Below are 14,862 nucleotides of genomic sequence, written 5' to 3' on the forward strand. Positions count from 1 at the left end.
CCCCGCTTCCCCTCAGATTTAGGCAATGATTAAAAACAAGATGAGCAGCGTGTATCAGGCAGAACTTCCAGAACTAAACGGGTCAGTGGGAGAGGACTTCCTGACAGACGCGTCAGCATTCCCTGGGTCTTACCCGAAAGTCCCATATGAGACCCATGCTTTTGGGTCTCTACAGTAATTATCAAAGGGTCCCAGGTGTAATAATGGAGACAACCTCGTGCCATCAGATTTATCAAAGAAAAGCAGTTTAATAAGAAACAGTGAGTGATTCATATAAGGAAACATATTGTCCTGTCCTTATGTTTGTTTTGTTTTTTTTCTGTCCTTCTTTTCTGGGGACGTGAATTCTTCCTCCTGTTTATCTAGAGGCGTCTCTGGTTCTTTTCCTGGACATTGAATAAGCAACAAACATTCAGTAAAAAAAAATGATTTAGTATATTTTGCTTTATTCTAGTCTGCTTTTACTTGTAAAATGGTTTCATTCATATTTAGCAATTCCAACACAAAGTTATAGAGAGTTAGGATTAGCATCATATAGATGAGTAACTCACCTGTCTCTGTAGTTACGGGATCACACTCAGGTGACCTGGTTATATCGCTGGCAGTAGAATTAGATATGTCCTTCGAAACATCGGCCTGAGGTAATGGATCTGTTATCTTTCCATTGCATACTAGGTAAATTGTTCCTAAACGAGACATTTCAGTTGATATATTAACATTCCTGTGTCTGACCAGGTTGCAGATAAGCGAATATACCAGGTCATTTGAAGCACATTTCTACCAACCCAGCAGGGAATAGTTACCATTTACGGGTCTGTATCTGAAAGCCTCTGATAGCTGCAGTAGGTGCCCTTCAGAATGTCTCTAGTTCTGCTCATAGGAGCAGGGCCGCCAACAGGGAGGGGAGAGCCGGGACAAGTGTCCCGGGCCCGATGGCTGCGGGGGGCCCAGCCAGCCAGACAAAATAGCTAGGCCTGACCTTTGGCCAGGCCCAACTTCTTTGCCCGGCTGCCAGTCCTGTCTCCACAGCTATGGGCCTTCCTCACTAACAGAGTCCCTCGCCGAGCCTCTGATGTTAACACACCAGAAGGAAGCTGGGCCCAGCTTCCGGCGCTCACCGGCATGAGAGAGAGGCCTGGTGCCCACCGGCATCAGAGGCTCGGTGTGAGACAGTGTAAGTTAGGGTGGCCTATAGCTGGGGGAGTGCCGGGACCAGCCGGAAACAAGAGGCCTGGCGAGGGACAGTGAGGGAGAGAGGCCCGCATAGCGTGGGTGAGGGGGAGCCGGGGCAGCAGCTGGGGGAGAGCCGGGGCAGCAGAGGCCTGAGACCATCCGTAAGGTAAGTGTGTGTTTTGTATTTATTTAGAGGGTATTTTTTTTTTTATGTGGATGGGAGATTTTTTTTATGTATTTTGGGGGTGGGGGTTGTATGTGGAGGGGGGGTGTATGTATTTGGGGGGTGGGGGGAGTTCTTTAAATTGGGGGGGAGGTTGTATGTATTTAGAGGGTGGTTTTTTTGCATGTATTTGGGGGTGGGTGAGTTGTATGTACGGTATTGGGACGGTTTGTATGTATTTGGGGATTGGGTGTTGTATGTATTGGGGGGTTGTATGTATTTGGGGAGTGGGGGTTGTATGTATTCGGGGGGTGGGGGGTTTGTATGTATTTGGGGTTGGACGGGGGTTTGTATGTATTTGGGGGGTTTATGTATTTGTGGGGGCGGGTGTTTGTATGTATTTGGGGGGGGTGGGGGAATTTGTATTTATTTGGGGGGGTGGGGTGGTTTTGTATATATTTCTGGGGTGGGGGGGTTGTATGTATTTGGAGGATGGTTTTGTATGTATTTGGGGGTGGGGGAGTTGTATGTATTTTGGGGGGTGGGGGGGAGTTGTATGTATTTAGGGGTGGGGTTTTTTGTATGTATTTGGGGGGTTGTATGTATTGGGGGGGGTTGTATGTATTTGGGGGGTGGGGGGTTCTATGTATTTGGGGGTTGGGTTGTATCTATTTGGGGGGTGGGTTATTTTATTTGGGGGGTGGCGTTTTTGGTATGTATTTTGTGGGGGGATTGTGTGTGTGGGGCTGGGGGGAGGGAATGAGTGTGAAGTGGGGTAATTGATGGAGGGGGAGAGAGCGAGAGGAGATAGGGGTATAAGAGGTGGCAAGGGAGGGAGTGAGGAAGAAAGGGGGTAAGAGGGAGACAGAAGGGAGAGAAATACATGGGAGGAGGGTGGAAATAGAGGGCGCTAGCGAGGTGTGAAATGGGGAGGGGGGGGGCTCACAAGACTGCCAACACGGGGGGACGGGGGAGAGTAGTAACTCTAGTCCTGGACCCCAGGGAAAACTGTTTGCAGCCCTGCATAGGAGACGTGGGACCGAGTAGTAAAAAAAGGTCCTGGGTTCCAGCCTTACGTTTCCAAAGAAAACCTAAACCTAAAGCTCGGGGACGCAATGCACCGTGTGGTCCCAGCTCTGCATGTGATGCTGTGTCTTATCGGCTACAATTATGTTCCCGAGGACAGCACAATCCCAGCTAGAAACGATGGCGTAACTGAAACTTGCAGAACACCATAATTCGGATCCCTTGTGGGCACACGTCTGGGGAAAGGGGCTCATGGGGCTGAGTATTTGGATTCTCATCCACCAGGTGTCACTCAGCCAGGAGAAATGTGATACAAAATGTACAGGAGAAAAACATTGTGGGCCCTTTAATGGGAAATACCTCCTGAGACTAAAGTATACTAATGGTAGTGACATATTAAAGGGGTCACATCGGGGTGACCCATTCTCTTATCCATGCCTGACACCCATAAGGATTGAAATATTTTTTCAAGGTTACTTTGGAAGCATGTGGAGCTGAGACTTGGCAGGGGTTTGATTTCCTTAGCCAGTTCTGTTTTGTCTGACATCACTGTGTGTTCTACAAGAGTTTGCACAGGCAGAACCCCCTATCCCTCACATTATCATTATTGGCTCGCGTGGGCTAAGGTTAAACAAAACACTTGCTATTCAGAGGCCCATATGAAATGCATTTTGTAGTTAATTCCCAAGGAAACAAAATGTGTCACATCTTTGCTTTTAGCATGGTTACATTTATTTAGAGGAGCCAAATAGATTTAAATTGTAAACGAAATGTGTTTGTTTTTTTTGCTTGGCATACTGGATAACGCCTCTAACTCTTACATTAGTGACTGATCCCCAGAATTAGAAATGTCCCTGCCTACAAACAGAAACGCATTTTACCTTTTTTCCATAAGAAGATCGCCTCGACTGGAGACCTCAGCGCCTCGTGCTGCACCACGGCCTTTACGTATAAATCAGTTTCAAAGAACTTCCCCTTCTGGGGCTTACACGTGCTGATTAATCTGTAGCTGCCGTCACTGTTACGATGTGTCACATTGCTGATGGAAGAGTCAGATATACTGATATACTTCTCCTTGGATGTATCCTCAGTGCGGCTCCACGTTATCTCAATGCTTTGTGGGTAGAAGTTGTTAACTTCCATAATAATGGATTTCTTCCGCTGTGTAATGTTCCTCACAACCGGGCATCCTGAGAATGTTCCACTGAGAGGTTAGACGTAATCTCCATAAAGCAATCACTTCTTATCATTAACAGCGGGGTGCAGAGGAGATCCCTATACAATGCTATATCACCCGGCACCCACAGGTCAATGCATCGGATTCCCTGCCTGGTCTAGCAGGACATTTCTGTAGCAAGAAAACTGCTTTTCAGGCAAATTAAACGGGAAACGGCCTCCTGATAATAGTAACAATTGTCTATATAAATATTGAGACTTTTGGATGATAAGTTACATATCATTGTGATATCCGACAACAACCTGGCCTAAATCTCATAGTGATCTGGTCTAAATCTCATAGTGATCTGGTCTAAATCTCATAGTGACCTGGCCTAAATCTCATAGTGATCTGGCCTAAATCTCATAGTGACCTGGTCTAAATCTCATAGTGATCTGGTCTAAATCTCATAATGATCTGGTCTAAATCTCATAGTGACCTGGCCTAAATCTCATAGTGACCTGGCCTAAATCTCATAGTGACCTAGTCATATTAATAAACACACAGATACAAGATACCTCACAGATTTTGCTGGGTTATGACAGATCCAATGCTGATCATTCTGCCCCTAATTATAGAGGTAAATAAGAATGTTAACTCAGGGAGTGTTAGGACCTGCTAACGGTCATGCCTTGAAGTGGCTAGCAGGATTAAGACACTTTGGCCAAAGGGTTGAACTAAATGACCCCTTTTCAAGAGAATATATAGGTATTGCACTGTGTATTTTTGTCACATTGGAAGTAGCTTTGGGCATTTTTGTTTGTTTTTTGTTGTATACATCTAGTTATATTATTGTTCTGGTTTTACAGTAAGAGATATACAGTATTTATGAAATATACATCATAGTGTTTCCTGTCTGACAACAGACTCACCCGTTACACCGAGCTCCCCTGTGCCTCTCTCCATGGGTCGCGCTAGGCTGGGATGTCCCACCTGGCAGATGAATTCCGCTCCGTGCTCTGTTTTCCCTGACACGGTGACAATCAGACTCGCGGTGCAGGTGTACGTCTTATCAGCCTCTCTGCTCACATTGATCACAGGGAACTTGTATTTCTCACTGGGAGACACAATGAACAATTCCTTGTTTCCTGCTTCCCTTTGTAACCACTTCACATCCAGAGGATCAGGGAAATACCCGGAGATGGTACACTGCAGCTTGGCCTCAGTCCCGTGTCGTACAGGAGGTTGGGTTATTTCTCCCATTACCGGGCGCCAAGGAAATTCTGCAACACAGAAGTGATTAAATAACCAGTATAAGTATAGTGATACAGCCGATCATTACCAGTCCCAGGTTTATTTATATAACTAGTACTGACTTTAGTTATTCTTTCCATCGTGGGCATCTCATTGTTATATTTTTCAAAGCTTAAAACTTTTTTCCTGCAGGGATTTTAGTCCAAATCAGCACAGAAAGTGTTTATATAAAGAATATCCAATACTTCTACACGTTGTATCGCAGCATCTGACACAACTGTAACTACAACTCCAAAACCTAAATAAACAGTTACCGAACAGACAACTAAAGGATCCGCCCTTTTACCTGGATCTCTTGCCGACACTTCCCTGTATTCAGGGAGATCCAGGGATTCATGATTCCAAGTCGCGCGCACTTTAAATCCGGGATCAGTGAAGAGATTCCCAGGAATTCTACATTCACTTTCAGCACTAAAAGTTTGATAAGAATCGTCTGTAACTCTTTCATTAAAGGTCTCCAGTTCCTGGTAATGTCCAACTCCGCAGCTCCATCCGATGTGGATGTCTTTGGGATAAAAGCTCTGCAGTTTCAGAGAGCAGAGCACCTCTCCCGAGTCACAGAGGGCTAGTTTTATAGGCTCCGGTGTCGTGGGATTTGCTAGAAAATAACAGCACAGTATTAGCAGGAAAATCATCTGAACAGACTCGTTACGGAGTCAGACGATAAGAATAATAAGACACTCAGGACTAGAACTGGGACGATTTGATATATTTTGTTAAAGAATCAATGCAACAACGATTTACACTAAAGCCCATTATCAGCTCTCGTTCTCTAGTATTGGTATCATGTTATCGCAGTGTCATGTCAAAATGCACAATATTCTGACTCGAATCACTTCGGGTCAATAGGAAAGTCTTACTACCAGTTGTTAGATGAGTTACACTACCTATGCCTTAAACTGACCAGTTTATCTCTTTAGGGTTAATACTTAATTATGGAGAATAGTCACTTTAAACTGTACATAGAAAGAAAACATTTTTCTTACAGGAATTGAGTTCATATTTGAAACGTTCTTCCTTGGGTTTCCGGTCACATACAAACTTGCAGAGAACCTCCATGTTCTTGTGTTTTGACACATTGGGAATGAAGCTCAAGATGGTGATAACATTGTGGAGTCCCTGTGCCTCTGATGTGTCCGTTCTCACAGTATAATCCCTTCCGAGCATGGGATCCCTTTCCTCCTCTTCCCGTGACGCACTGTCTGAGATTGTACATGTATTTCCATCCCTCTCTGTCACAGCCCATGTCACCTGGACGTCCTTTATGCAGTTGGAAGCTGTACAATACAGAGTGACCTTCTTATCATCATTCCGCATCTGGGACCTATGGATGGGAGTCACCACGAACCTCTGGAAATCTGTAGGAAAGGGATCAAACCTTTATCAGTAACTAAAACACATACTAGAAAATATTTGATCCACAAAGCTGTTTCATTGACGTAACGAGACGTTAACATAAATTAACGCCTCATTAAGTGCTAACAGGTATCTTCAACTCTCAAAAACACAATGTTAAGTGCTGTTTTTGTCCAGAAAGTGCTTGTACACAGCTTTGGCGAGGGAGAGAGAGAGGTTGAGAGAGAGAGAGAGATTGAGAGAGGTAGAGAGAAGTTGAGAGAGAAGTAGAGAGAGGGAGGTTGAGAGAGAGAATTACTAAGAGGGGGAAGGGCTAAAGGAGAGTTTAAGAGTGCCCAGCGGACCACAAGGGGGCAGAGCAGGCGGGACCAGGAGTTGCATCCCTGTCCCTTGTGAGGTTGGAGGCCAAGATCAGAACGTGAGCAGAACTTCTCCAGTTCTGCTAATTCGGAGCAGCAGCAGATAGGATAGTCAAGGTCCCCCCACATATCATCTGCTTGTGTTCCGGGAGTGGTGATCCCACTTGCAAACACCACAGTACTGTTTATTAGCACTCCATAGTTGCTCTTTGAGTTATTCATTCATTGTGGCCCATTTCAGTTTGCTATAAAAACCCAATAATACACATTACTACATGTTAACATACCTGTCAGTTACATCTATATGTAGGGACGGTTGGGAATTATGCGGGGCTCGGTATGTGGGGCCTCTTACCTTGTCCAGCGTGGCATCTCCTCCAATGATGCAGCATCATGACGTCATGTGACGTTGTGACGTCACGTGTCATGTCTACGCACTGCCATGTGGCATCACATTGGCTTCACAATGCAACACCATATGACGACGTGGCACCATGTGACGTGACGTTGTCATCACAACGTGACACCATGTGACGTCGCATCACCATGTGACATTCCATTGTCATGGCAACGCCGCATCATGTGACGTCACATTGCTATAACAACGAGCCACAGCAGGAGACGCCATCGGACAAGTTAAGAAACACTTACAGAGGCCCCGCACTCTACCCTGGCAATCAGTTTAAATGTTGCCGGTTCTCTAACCGTGGAACTCGGTGTAGTGGCACCGATGGAACGGCCATCAAGCCAACCCAATAATACACATTACTACTGTACATGGTAACATATCTGGCAGATACATCTCTAAGTTCTGAAGCACGGAAATTGTAAATCTCTTACGTTTTTTCTTGTGGATTAAAAACCATGAAATAGCAGCAAATCCAACTGCAGTAAACAGCGCAGACAGAAAGATGGCTGATACAAGATGGGATCCACACGACTTGTTTCTGTCACCTGCAGGAACAGAGACACGAAGGGATTATTAGGTGTGCACTCCTAACTTTCAACTCTTCAGATATTTTACACTTACAATTATCATAAAAATCAACGGGGACAATGTATTTCAGGTCTATTCCTGGTGGAGATGACATTTTGGGCCATGTTTATTAAGTGGTGCTACTCCAGAAGACACTTTCCATCACAGCTTAGTAGACATGTCCCATAATGGCTTATTCTTTTCATAAGGTGTCCTCCAGCACGGGATGGTGCTAAGAGTAAACGCTTTTCTGCTCTGTATGGCAGAAGTTTGGTTCTCAGGGCCTCATTCAGGAGATGGTAGAGGCTGCACTATACGGGCCCACAGTACAGCTATTGGTGTTTTATGAATAATGTCCGTGGAGACCTAACTTTTAGGGAGTTCTGCAGTTTCTTGATGAAATGACATTTGACCGGCGAGCCTCCAAGGTTTGAATTATTTGTCTCTAGGCTACAATAGGAGGTATAAAATCATTTGAACTGAAATCTATAACTCGGTAAGACAAAGATTCGGATGCAACTAGGAGGAGACATTGCATTCTGAGTCGGGGCCTAAACTCTAATTCTGACTTGCGGTAAACGCTTTAATGAATTCAGCCCACTGTCCTGAGGATGTAACACAGCTTTCCATAAACCAAGAACTGTCACAAAATTTCACTACGCCCAATATCCAATAGAAGAAGTGATTTGGTCATGTAGAGACTTGTATTAATACTGTAATTCATTGTGAGTACTCTAGCATGTCTGTGTTGTGGGGTTAACCCATTAATTTGCCAGCTGTACGTATGCCACATGTTTTTATCTGTGTTTGCTAACCGCCATGTTCCATCCGAAGTGAAAGTTGTAACTATAATCCAAACTGTGACCTGGCAGCTTCCTATTGGCTCGTGTGATACAGGAGATTTAAACCTCTGTTTTCGTTCCCCTGGAGGGCAGGAGCCGGCTGCACCTTCCCCGTAATTCAGGAACCAGCGAGTCCCTTGAACTGTAATTAACACGTTTCTGCTCCAGAGACCCCCTGCTTCAGATCCATGTTAATCATAGGGGTTTGGGTAAAAAATAAAGTTCTGTAGGGGGAACCGCTCCTTAAACATACACATTACTGGAACAAATTGCCTGTAAAGAGAGTATTTAACACGGGATATAATTTCCATGCGGGACTCACCCTCCAGTTTCCGTTGTAGTGTGATAGGACTGGACAGTGTCTCGTGCTGGACCTCACAGGAGATATCTGTCCCCAGGCTGTCTGCTGTTGGACGGATTTGGTAATACAACTCCTTGTTAAAGCTGCCGTCCGCATTCTTCCTGGGAATCTCAACCCTTTCCCCATTCAGGAGCCAGTTCATAGCCACCGGCTCGGGGTAAAACCCCCTCGCTTCACACACCAGCGTCCGTTCCTGGTCCTGTTGGGACTGCAAGGAGTAAATCCGCACAGAGGGAGCAACTGGAGGGAAATGTCGAGATATTGTACTGAGATTGGAATCACGTCTTAAATGTCTCTCCTGCTGCGTTTTCCCACCCCAAATGCCTTCCAAGCTCTTTATCCCTGTGTTTTATCTATTGGGCACAGAGATTGAAGTGACTATAAGATGCTGGCGTTTCGATGCCTCTGATACGTACTCAGTTCCACACTGTATTCAGTACTGAGCAAACGCTCACTTCCTTTCCTTGCCTGTCTACCTGCTACCTCTCAGGTCCCTGAAACATTCTTTGTGTTGTGAAGAGCAGCAGAGTTTAGACATATTGTCCCAAAATTGTACCCCCGTGATACCCCTGGAAGTGACCCAGTTGAAGTTTTTCATTAAGAAGGGGCTGGGAGCATCCAACCACTGTATAAATACCAACATTACAGATGAAAACATTATAGGTTTTCTCTTCAAATCAATTTATTTTACCTTATTTACAATAACACATATTTGTTTATAGGAGAAATATTGGGTTTTTTTTTGGCTAAGACACAAGACCAGGTGTGCTCAAGTTTAGTGCTCGAAAGCTTCCAACAGGTCCGATATTCTGGGCAATACATACTGTAGGTAAGTAAGCAAGCTGCCTTAGTAATAATTGAGGCGGGGCAAATTAGTTAAATATGTAAATGAGAGAAATCTTGAAAATCTGACGGATTTGTAACTTTCGAGGACTGAATTTGAGCCCCACTGCTCTGGAAATGGCAGACCCTGGTTTCAGTACCAGTGCTAAATTCTTCTGGTTGTGGACACATCACATTATCGGGTGCATTTGCCATCAAATATAACTGTAAGCGTTTATTGTTCCTGTATCATTCTGCTGGGTACTTCCTTGTACTTTAGCAGCAATCACGTGTTTGCATCTTCTTGGCTACATCTGTCATTATCAGGGGATAATAAAGGTATACATTTAAGTTGCTCTCACCCCCATACACCACCTGGAAACCATCCTGAACAGGTCGTGAAAGGGATTCATGTTCCACTTGGCACGCGATGACCTGATTATCCTGGTTCTCTGTGGGTGTGATAGTCACAGTGCTGTTCACTCTATAGGTGCCGTCTGCATTTGTCTGAGGTACGGTCAAGGTTGACCCACCCAGAGCCTGCCCGTTCCTGAGCCAAGTCACCTTAATATCCTTGGGGTAGAAATTGGTGACTGAGCAATGAAGCACATTTTTCTCATTCTTAATGAGAGTTTTCTTGGTTATTTTCACCACTGGAGCAGCTATCAGAAAAATAACAAGATAAAAACAATTATACATATAATAATTACAAGATTGAATGCACCTATACTAAATGTAAAAACACTTTACTGATTGACATCACACTCAGAGCTCCATTGTTGTATAATCTGGTCCTTTACCAATTGGCACCACATTGTGAATCCATATATTATATCATTCATATATTCTTACCTTGAATGTCTAACCTGATCTCCTTCTGTTGTCTGTCTGGACTGTAAATCACTAAACACTTGTACGTCCCTTTATCAGAGAGGGACACGTTATTAACAGATAGAGAGGCCGTGCCGTCCTTCGTGGCCTGCACATCTATAGTCATGCGTGGGTGGGAACTCTCCCCTTTGTTGTCATATCTCAGCAGCTCCTTGTCTCCAAAGTACCATAATATGGCGAGGAATTGGGGATTCAAAGGGGGGTTATCCACCCGGAAAGTGCAGGGGAGAAGAACATCAGATCCCACTAAAGCCCTTTGAGAGGAAGGAACAGTCACTTCCAGCGCTGCATCTGCACAGAGGATAAAACACAGAGGTATGAACAGGAGGACCTCTCTGACATGTCACCACTACTTTGGCCTTTATTCAATGTTCTCTGTAACCGATTCTCTGTGCTGGAGAAGATTTTAGTTCCATTCATTAGAATGGAGCTGAGATGTTCTCCAGCATTGGGAAGCAGCTTCACAGCATATTGAATAGGGACTGTTATGTCAGGTAGACCTACTGTACAACAGAAAGAATACTAAATTAGTCACGGCAGTAGGTTACCACTAAGCTGCTACAGTACTTCAGCTCCTTTGATCTACAGGGATCAGGAAACACTTCCATCTTTTCTCTTTGTAATGTATCGTTTGTGCCTTTTGAACTGATCTACGCATAGACTTTGGCCCAAATTTACGAACCAGTCTTCTGCCATAAGAGAACATCTAGTACAGGAAGACATCTTAATGCCCATTGGCTCGGTTAGGCTGTAAGGCATCTTCCAGTACCAGAAGGTGCGTTATGGCAGAAGAATGCTTAGTAAATATGGGCGTTTCTCCTCGGGAATGTGTGTGTAGGGAGGAGATACACCCTTTCTTAGCTCTCTATAACAATAGGGCTGATCTAAACTAGCAAGAGGTCCATGCACATTACTTCTTATACTTGTCTTATTGTTTTATACATATACACTCATATATATATATTGCATTGCCTCCCGGCCACTATGTCTTTTCCTGGGCCCTACCTATGTAAGCTCTGTTACATGCCGGCAGTGGATGGGATAATTCCTTCCTAAGGCCTGTGTGCTTTTGCAGACTTGGATGAGTAAGTATCCATGGGTGGGCCTTAGCAACAGCCAGAGAGTGCCAACCTGAGGGGTGGGTACTGATTGGGCCACACACTGGATGTGAGGGCCTATCAGTATCCAGATCTGGCTTGTTTGAGTCAGAGTTACAGCCACTCCCCAAAGGATATAAATATTGGCACTTTCCCAAATGCTGAGGTCCTTGTGTCTTTCTCCTCCCTCTGTGGAGTGAGGAACATCTGCCCTCCATCTCATAAGGAGATGTGAGGAGAGGTCCAACAGGCCTGACATGCGCCTAAAGCCTGAGTCTGGGCTCAGTTTGAAGGGAAGGATGTTATGGTTTTGTAATGAGATCTACATGCAATAAAGACCAAGAAAATATAAAGCAGTGTGATTAACGGTCTGCTAAAATAAGAAGAGGTGTCTGCATGGGCTATCCCCCGCTCTCACAGAGGATCCATACTGACTGGAGGCGCTGCACCAAGCAAGAACAAAGGTAACCTGTGATCCTGTCCTGTTTCTCCCCACAACATCGCGGAGCACTCAGCCCTCCTGTTTACCAACAGGTACAGCCCAACACTTAGAAAGTAGCTGGAGATGCAGACACCCCCAATCTCACTTAAGGAGGATGGAGGGGCGGGGGTACAAGGACTACATATATATTTATATGCACATATATACACACATATATATATATATACACAAAACAACAACATGATGGCGCCTAGTGAACTAAACTGTAAATGTGTGAAAGTGAACCAATGTAACCTTATTCAATATTAGATACATATGTGTAACTTTAAACCTGTGTAAAAGGACCCCTAGTCCAACAGTGATTCAATAAAAACCATCAATTGTGATAATGATGAATGAAAGCGGAGGGAGTGTGACCGGGTGGAAATAACTAAGGAGTAGATGGCTGCTTCTTAACGGAGTTCAATCCGAAGAAATGAACATAAGCACAAAACACATAAGCGCTCGTTCAAATATTAGCCATACAGATCGAATATTTAACAATGGAATTTATTATATCCCCAAAGGGCAATGAAGGATAAACATACAAAAAAAGAAGAGACAGAGAAAGAAATTACGATATATCACTAATAAAAACACAAAATATCATAAAAGACCAATATATTCTAGCAGTGTATACAGCAATTCTGGATATTGGAATAATAAAATGTTCCTCACGCTTAGGGGAGAGATGTAGTGTGTCCGTGTGTAGTACACAATACGTATAGAGACTCCAGGTTCCATGTGTAAGTAGAAATGACTGAATATCCTCAGAAGGTATGTCAAGTGGTGGAAAAGTTGGTATAACTAGACTGATTGACCTGAGAGACCTGTCCACACCCGATATTATCGTGCAACTGGACGTGCACAGGCTGTCCCAAATATGATCCAAATCCCAGGGCAATATACAGTATAAATGTACTGACCAATTTAACTTGATGGTATCAATTGTTCAATTGTTCTTTGCTTGCCGCATATATTTGCTTATATTGTAAGGACAAGATGCAGAGTTTATAAGTATTTTTTTAATTGATTTTATTGTCTATTCATTTCTATAAACATCTTTTGACCACACAATAAATATTCAGACCAGTCAATTGCCATGTTCATTTTTTTTGAGTGCCCCTATTATGAGTTCCTTTATTAAAAGCAGTCACGTTTACCCCCTACCGTCAGTGTTTTTTTATTTTGTTTGGGGTTATGCTTCCTTGGAGGATTCACGGATATGAATGGATGGGAGAGAGTGGGAGGGACTTCCGTTTAGTGGCGTTAGCACGGTGAACAGCAGGCTGATGTTATAGCAGGGGCGTAGTTAAAGCCCGGGGGAATGCGCTTTTGGGGGGCGTGCTCTCCCCCTGGTATGCTGTGGCCGACAGGGGGGACAGACCGGGACCCGGTGGTTGCTGGCGGGCCAGCGGCCGCACAAAGCAGTTGCCGCCGGGCCCAGCACTCCCCTGCTGCAGATTTCTCTCCCTCGCACTCTGTCCACTCCTCTCCACACGTGCAAGATTTTGAGTTACAGATACAGAAGTTGCGGTGGACACTTAAGACCCCTGGGAACAACCTTGACCGGCGTTGGCGGTTCCAGGTTGCAAACGGGAATGGAGAGGAGTTTGGTTGATGGAGTAGTGTGGCAAGACAATGAGAGTGAGCATTAATAAGGGAAGGGACCTTGGAACAGGGACATATCCCGGGTTAAGAGAAACCACCTCTGAATCCAGCAGGGAAGCTGGTTAATTGCAGCCAGGCAATTAATCAGACTCCACCTGTCTAAATTAGAGCTCTAAGAAAAAGCCTGCTGTTGTAAACAGGAGGGAGATTTCCTTAGCACAGTTACAACCGGGCTGACAGGAGGAGAGGCGAGTCTTGAGAGCACAGGAGGGCTGTTTTCTGAGAGCAAGACACAAGGGGACAAGACCTCTCTGCCTGGACCCTCAAGCAGACACCTACCCGGACACCACTGTCATGAATGGCATGTGGTGGAGGTTCCTTACTTAGGATCCCCAGTGGTGTAAGGATCCCCAGTAGAATATATACAGTAAAGCACCTTGCCCCTCCTTCCCCCTCCCCCCTCTCCCCCTCCCTCTCCCCCTCTCCCCCCCTCCCTCCCCACCCCCTCCCCCAACCCTCCCTCTCCCCCCTTTCCCCCCCATCCCACCCCCTCCTTCCCTCCCCCTCCCGTTAGCAGGTAAAGATCAAACTTACACATCTGGTGCAGTAACAGGAGAAAGACAAATCCAGTCCTCTCCATTGGGAATTATCCCACAATCTCCTTGGTGTTCAATGTCTCCACCATAATGTCCTGTTTCTCCCTTTAGATAAGACTGGAGCTACAGGTTTCCACCCAGGGAAAGGGAGGGGGGGGGGAGGTGAGCTCTTTGCTTTATCTGTCAGTTTATCTGTCAGTGGCTGAGACTTTCCTCCCTCCTGCGGAGGGGAGAGGGAGAGGCACCTGCCATGTACTCACTGATTAGCTTCTAACCTAGGGAGAGAGGAAGTGGTGCATGTGTGTGTGTGTGTGTGTGTGTGTGTGTATGTGTGTACGTGTGCGTGCGTGTGTGTCTGTGCGCGTGCGTGTGTGCACATGTGTGTGTGCGTGCGTGCGCGCGTGTGTGTGTGTGCGTGCGTGCGTGTGTGCGCGTGTGTGCGTGCGTGCGTGCGCGCGCGTGTGTGTCTCTGAGTGACTGTTAGTGATTATATATGTATGTTTGTCTGAGTATGCTGTGTGTGGATGTGAGTGTCTGAGTGTGAGTGGCTATGTTTGTGTCAGTGTATGCTTGTGTGTCTGTCATTGTGAGTGTCAGTGTGACTCTGTTGAAAACAGAGGCCGCACCACAATGACATC

General features: G+C 45.3%; 1 protein-coding gene across 1 annotated transcript; it reads right to left on the minus strand.

The window, feature by feature from the left end:
• Positions 1–229: 229 nt before the first annotated feature.
• Positions 230–14,505, minus strand: LOC142463567 (uncharacterized). The gene is made up of 11 exons (XM_075566482.1): positions 14,223–14,505; positions 10,401–10,730; positions 9,911–10,210; positions 8,688–8,966; positions 7,388–7,501; positions 5,819–6,190; positions 5,119–5,430; positions 4,451–4,801; positions 3,244–3,552; positions 552–686; positions 230–386 (listed from the first exon to the last, which is right to left on the minus strand). The coding sequence occupies exons 1-11, from the start codon at positions 14,266–14,268 to the stop codon at positions 298–300; spliced, it is 2,637 nt and encodes an 878-aa protein (XP_075422597.1). The 5' UTR covers positions 14,269–14,505; the 3' UTR covers positions 230–297.
• Positions 14,506–14,862: the final 357 nt, after the last annotated feature.

Source organism: Ascaphus truei, chromosome 11, assembly GCF_040206685.1.
Source record: "Ascaphus truei isolate aAscTru1 chromosome 11, aAscTru1.hap1, whole genome shotgun sequence".
In the NCBI taxonomy this organism is placed as follows: Eukaryota; Metazoa; Chordata; class Amphibia; order Anura; family Ascaphidae; genus Ascaphus; species Ascaphus truei.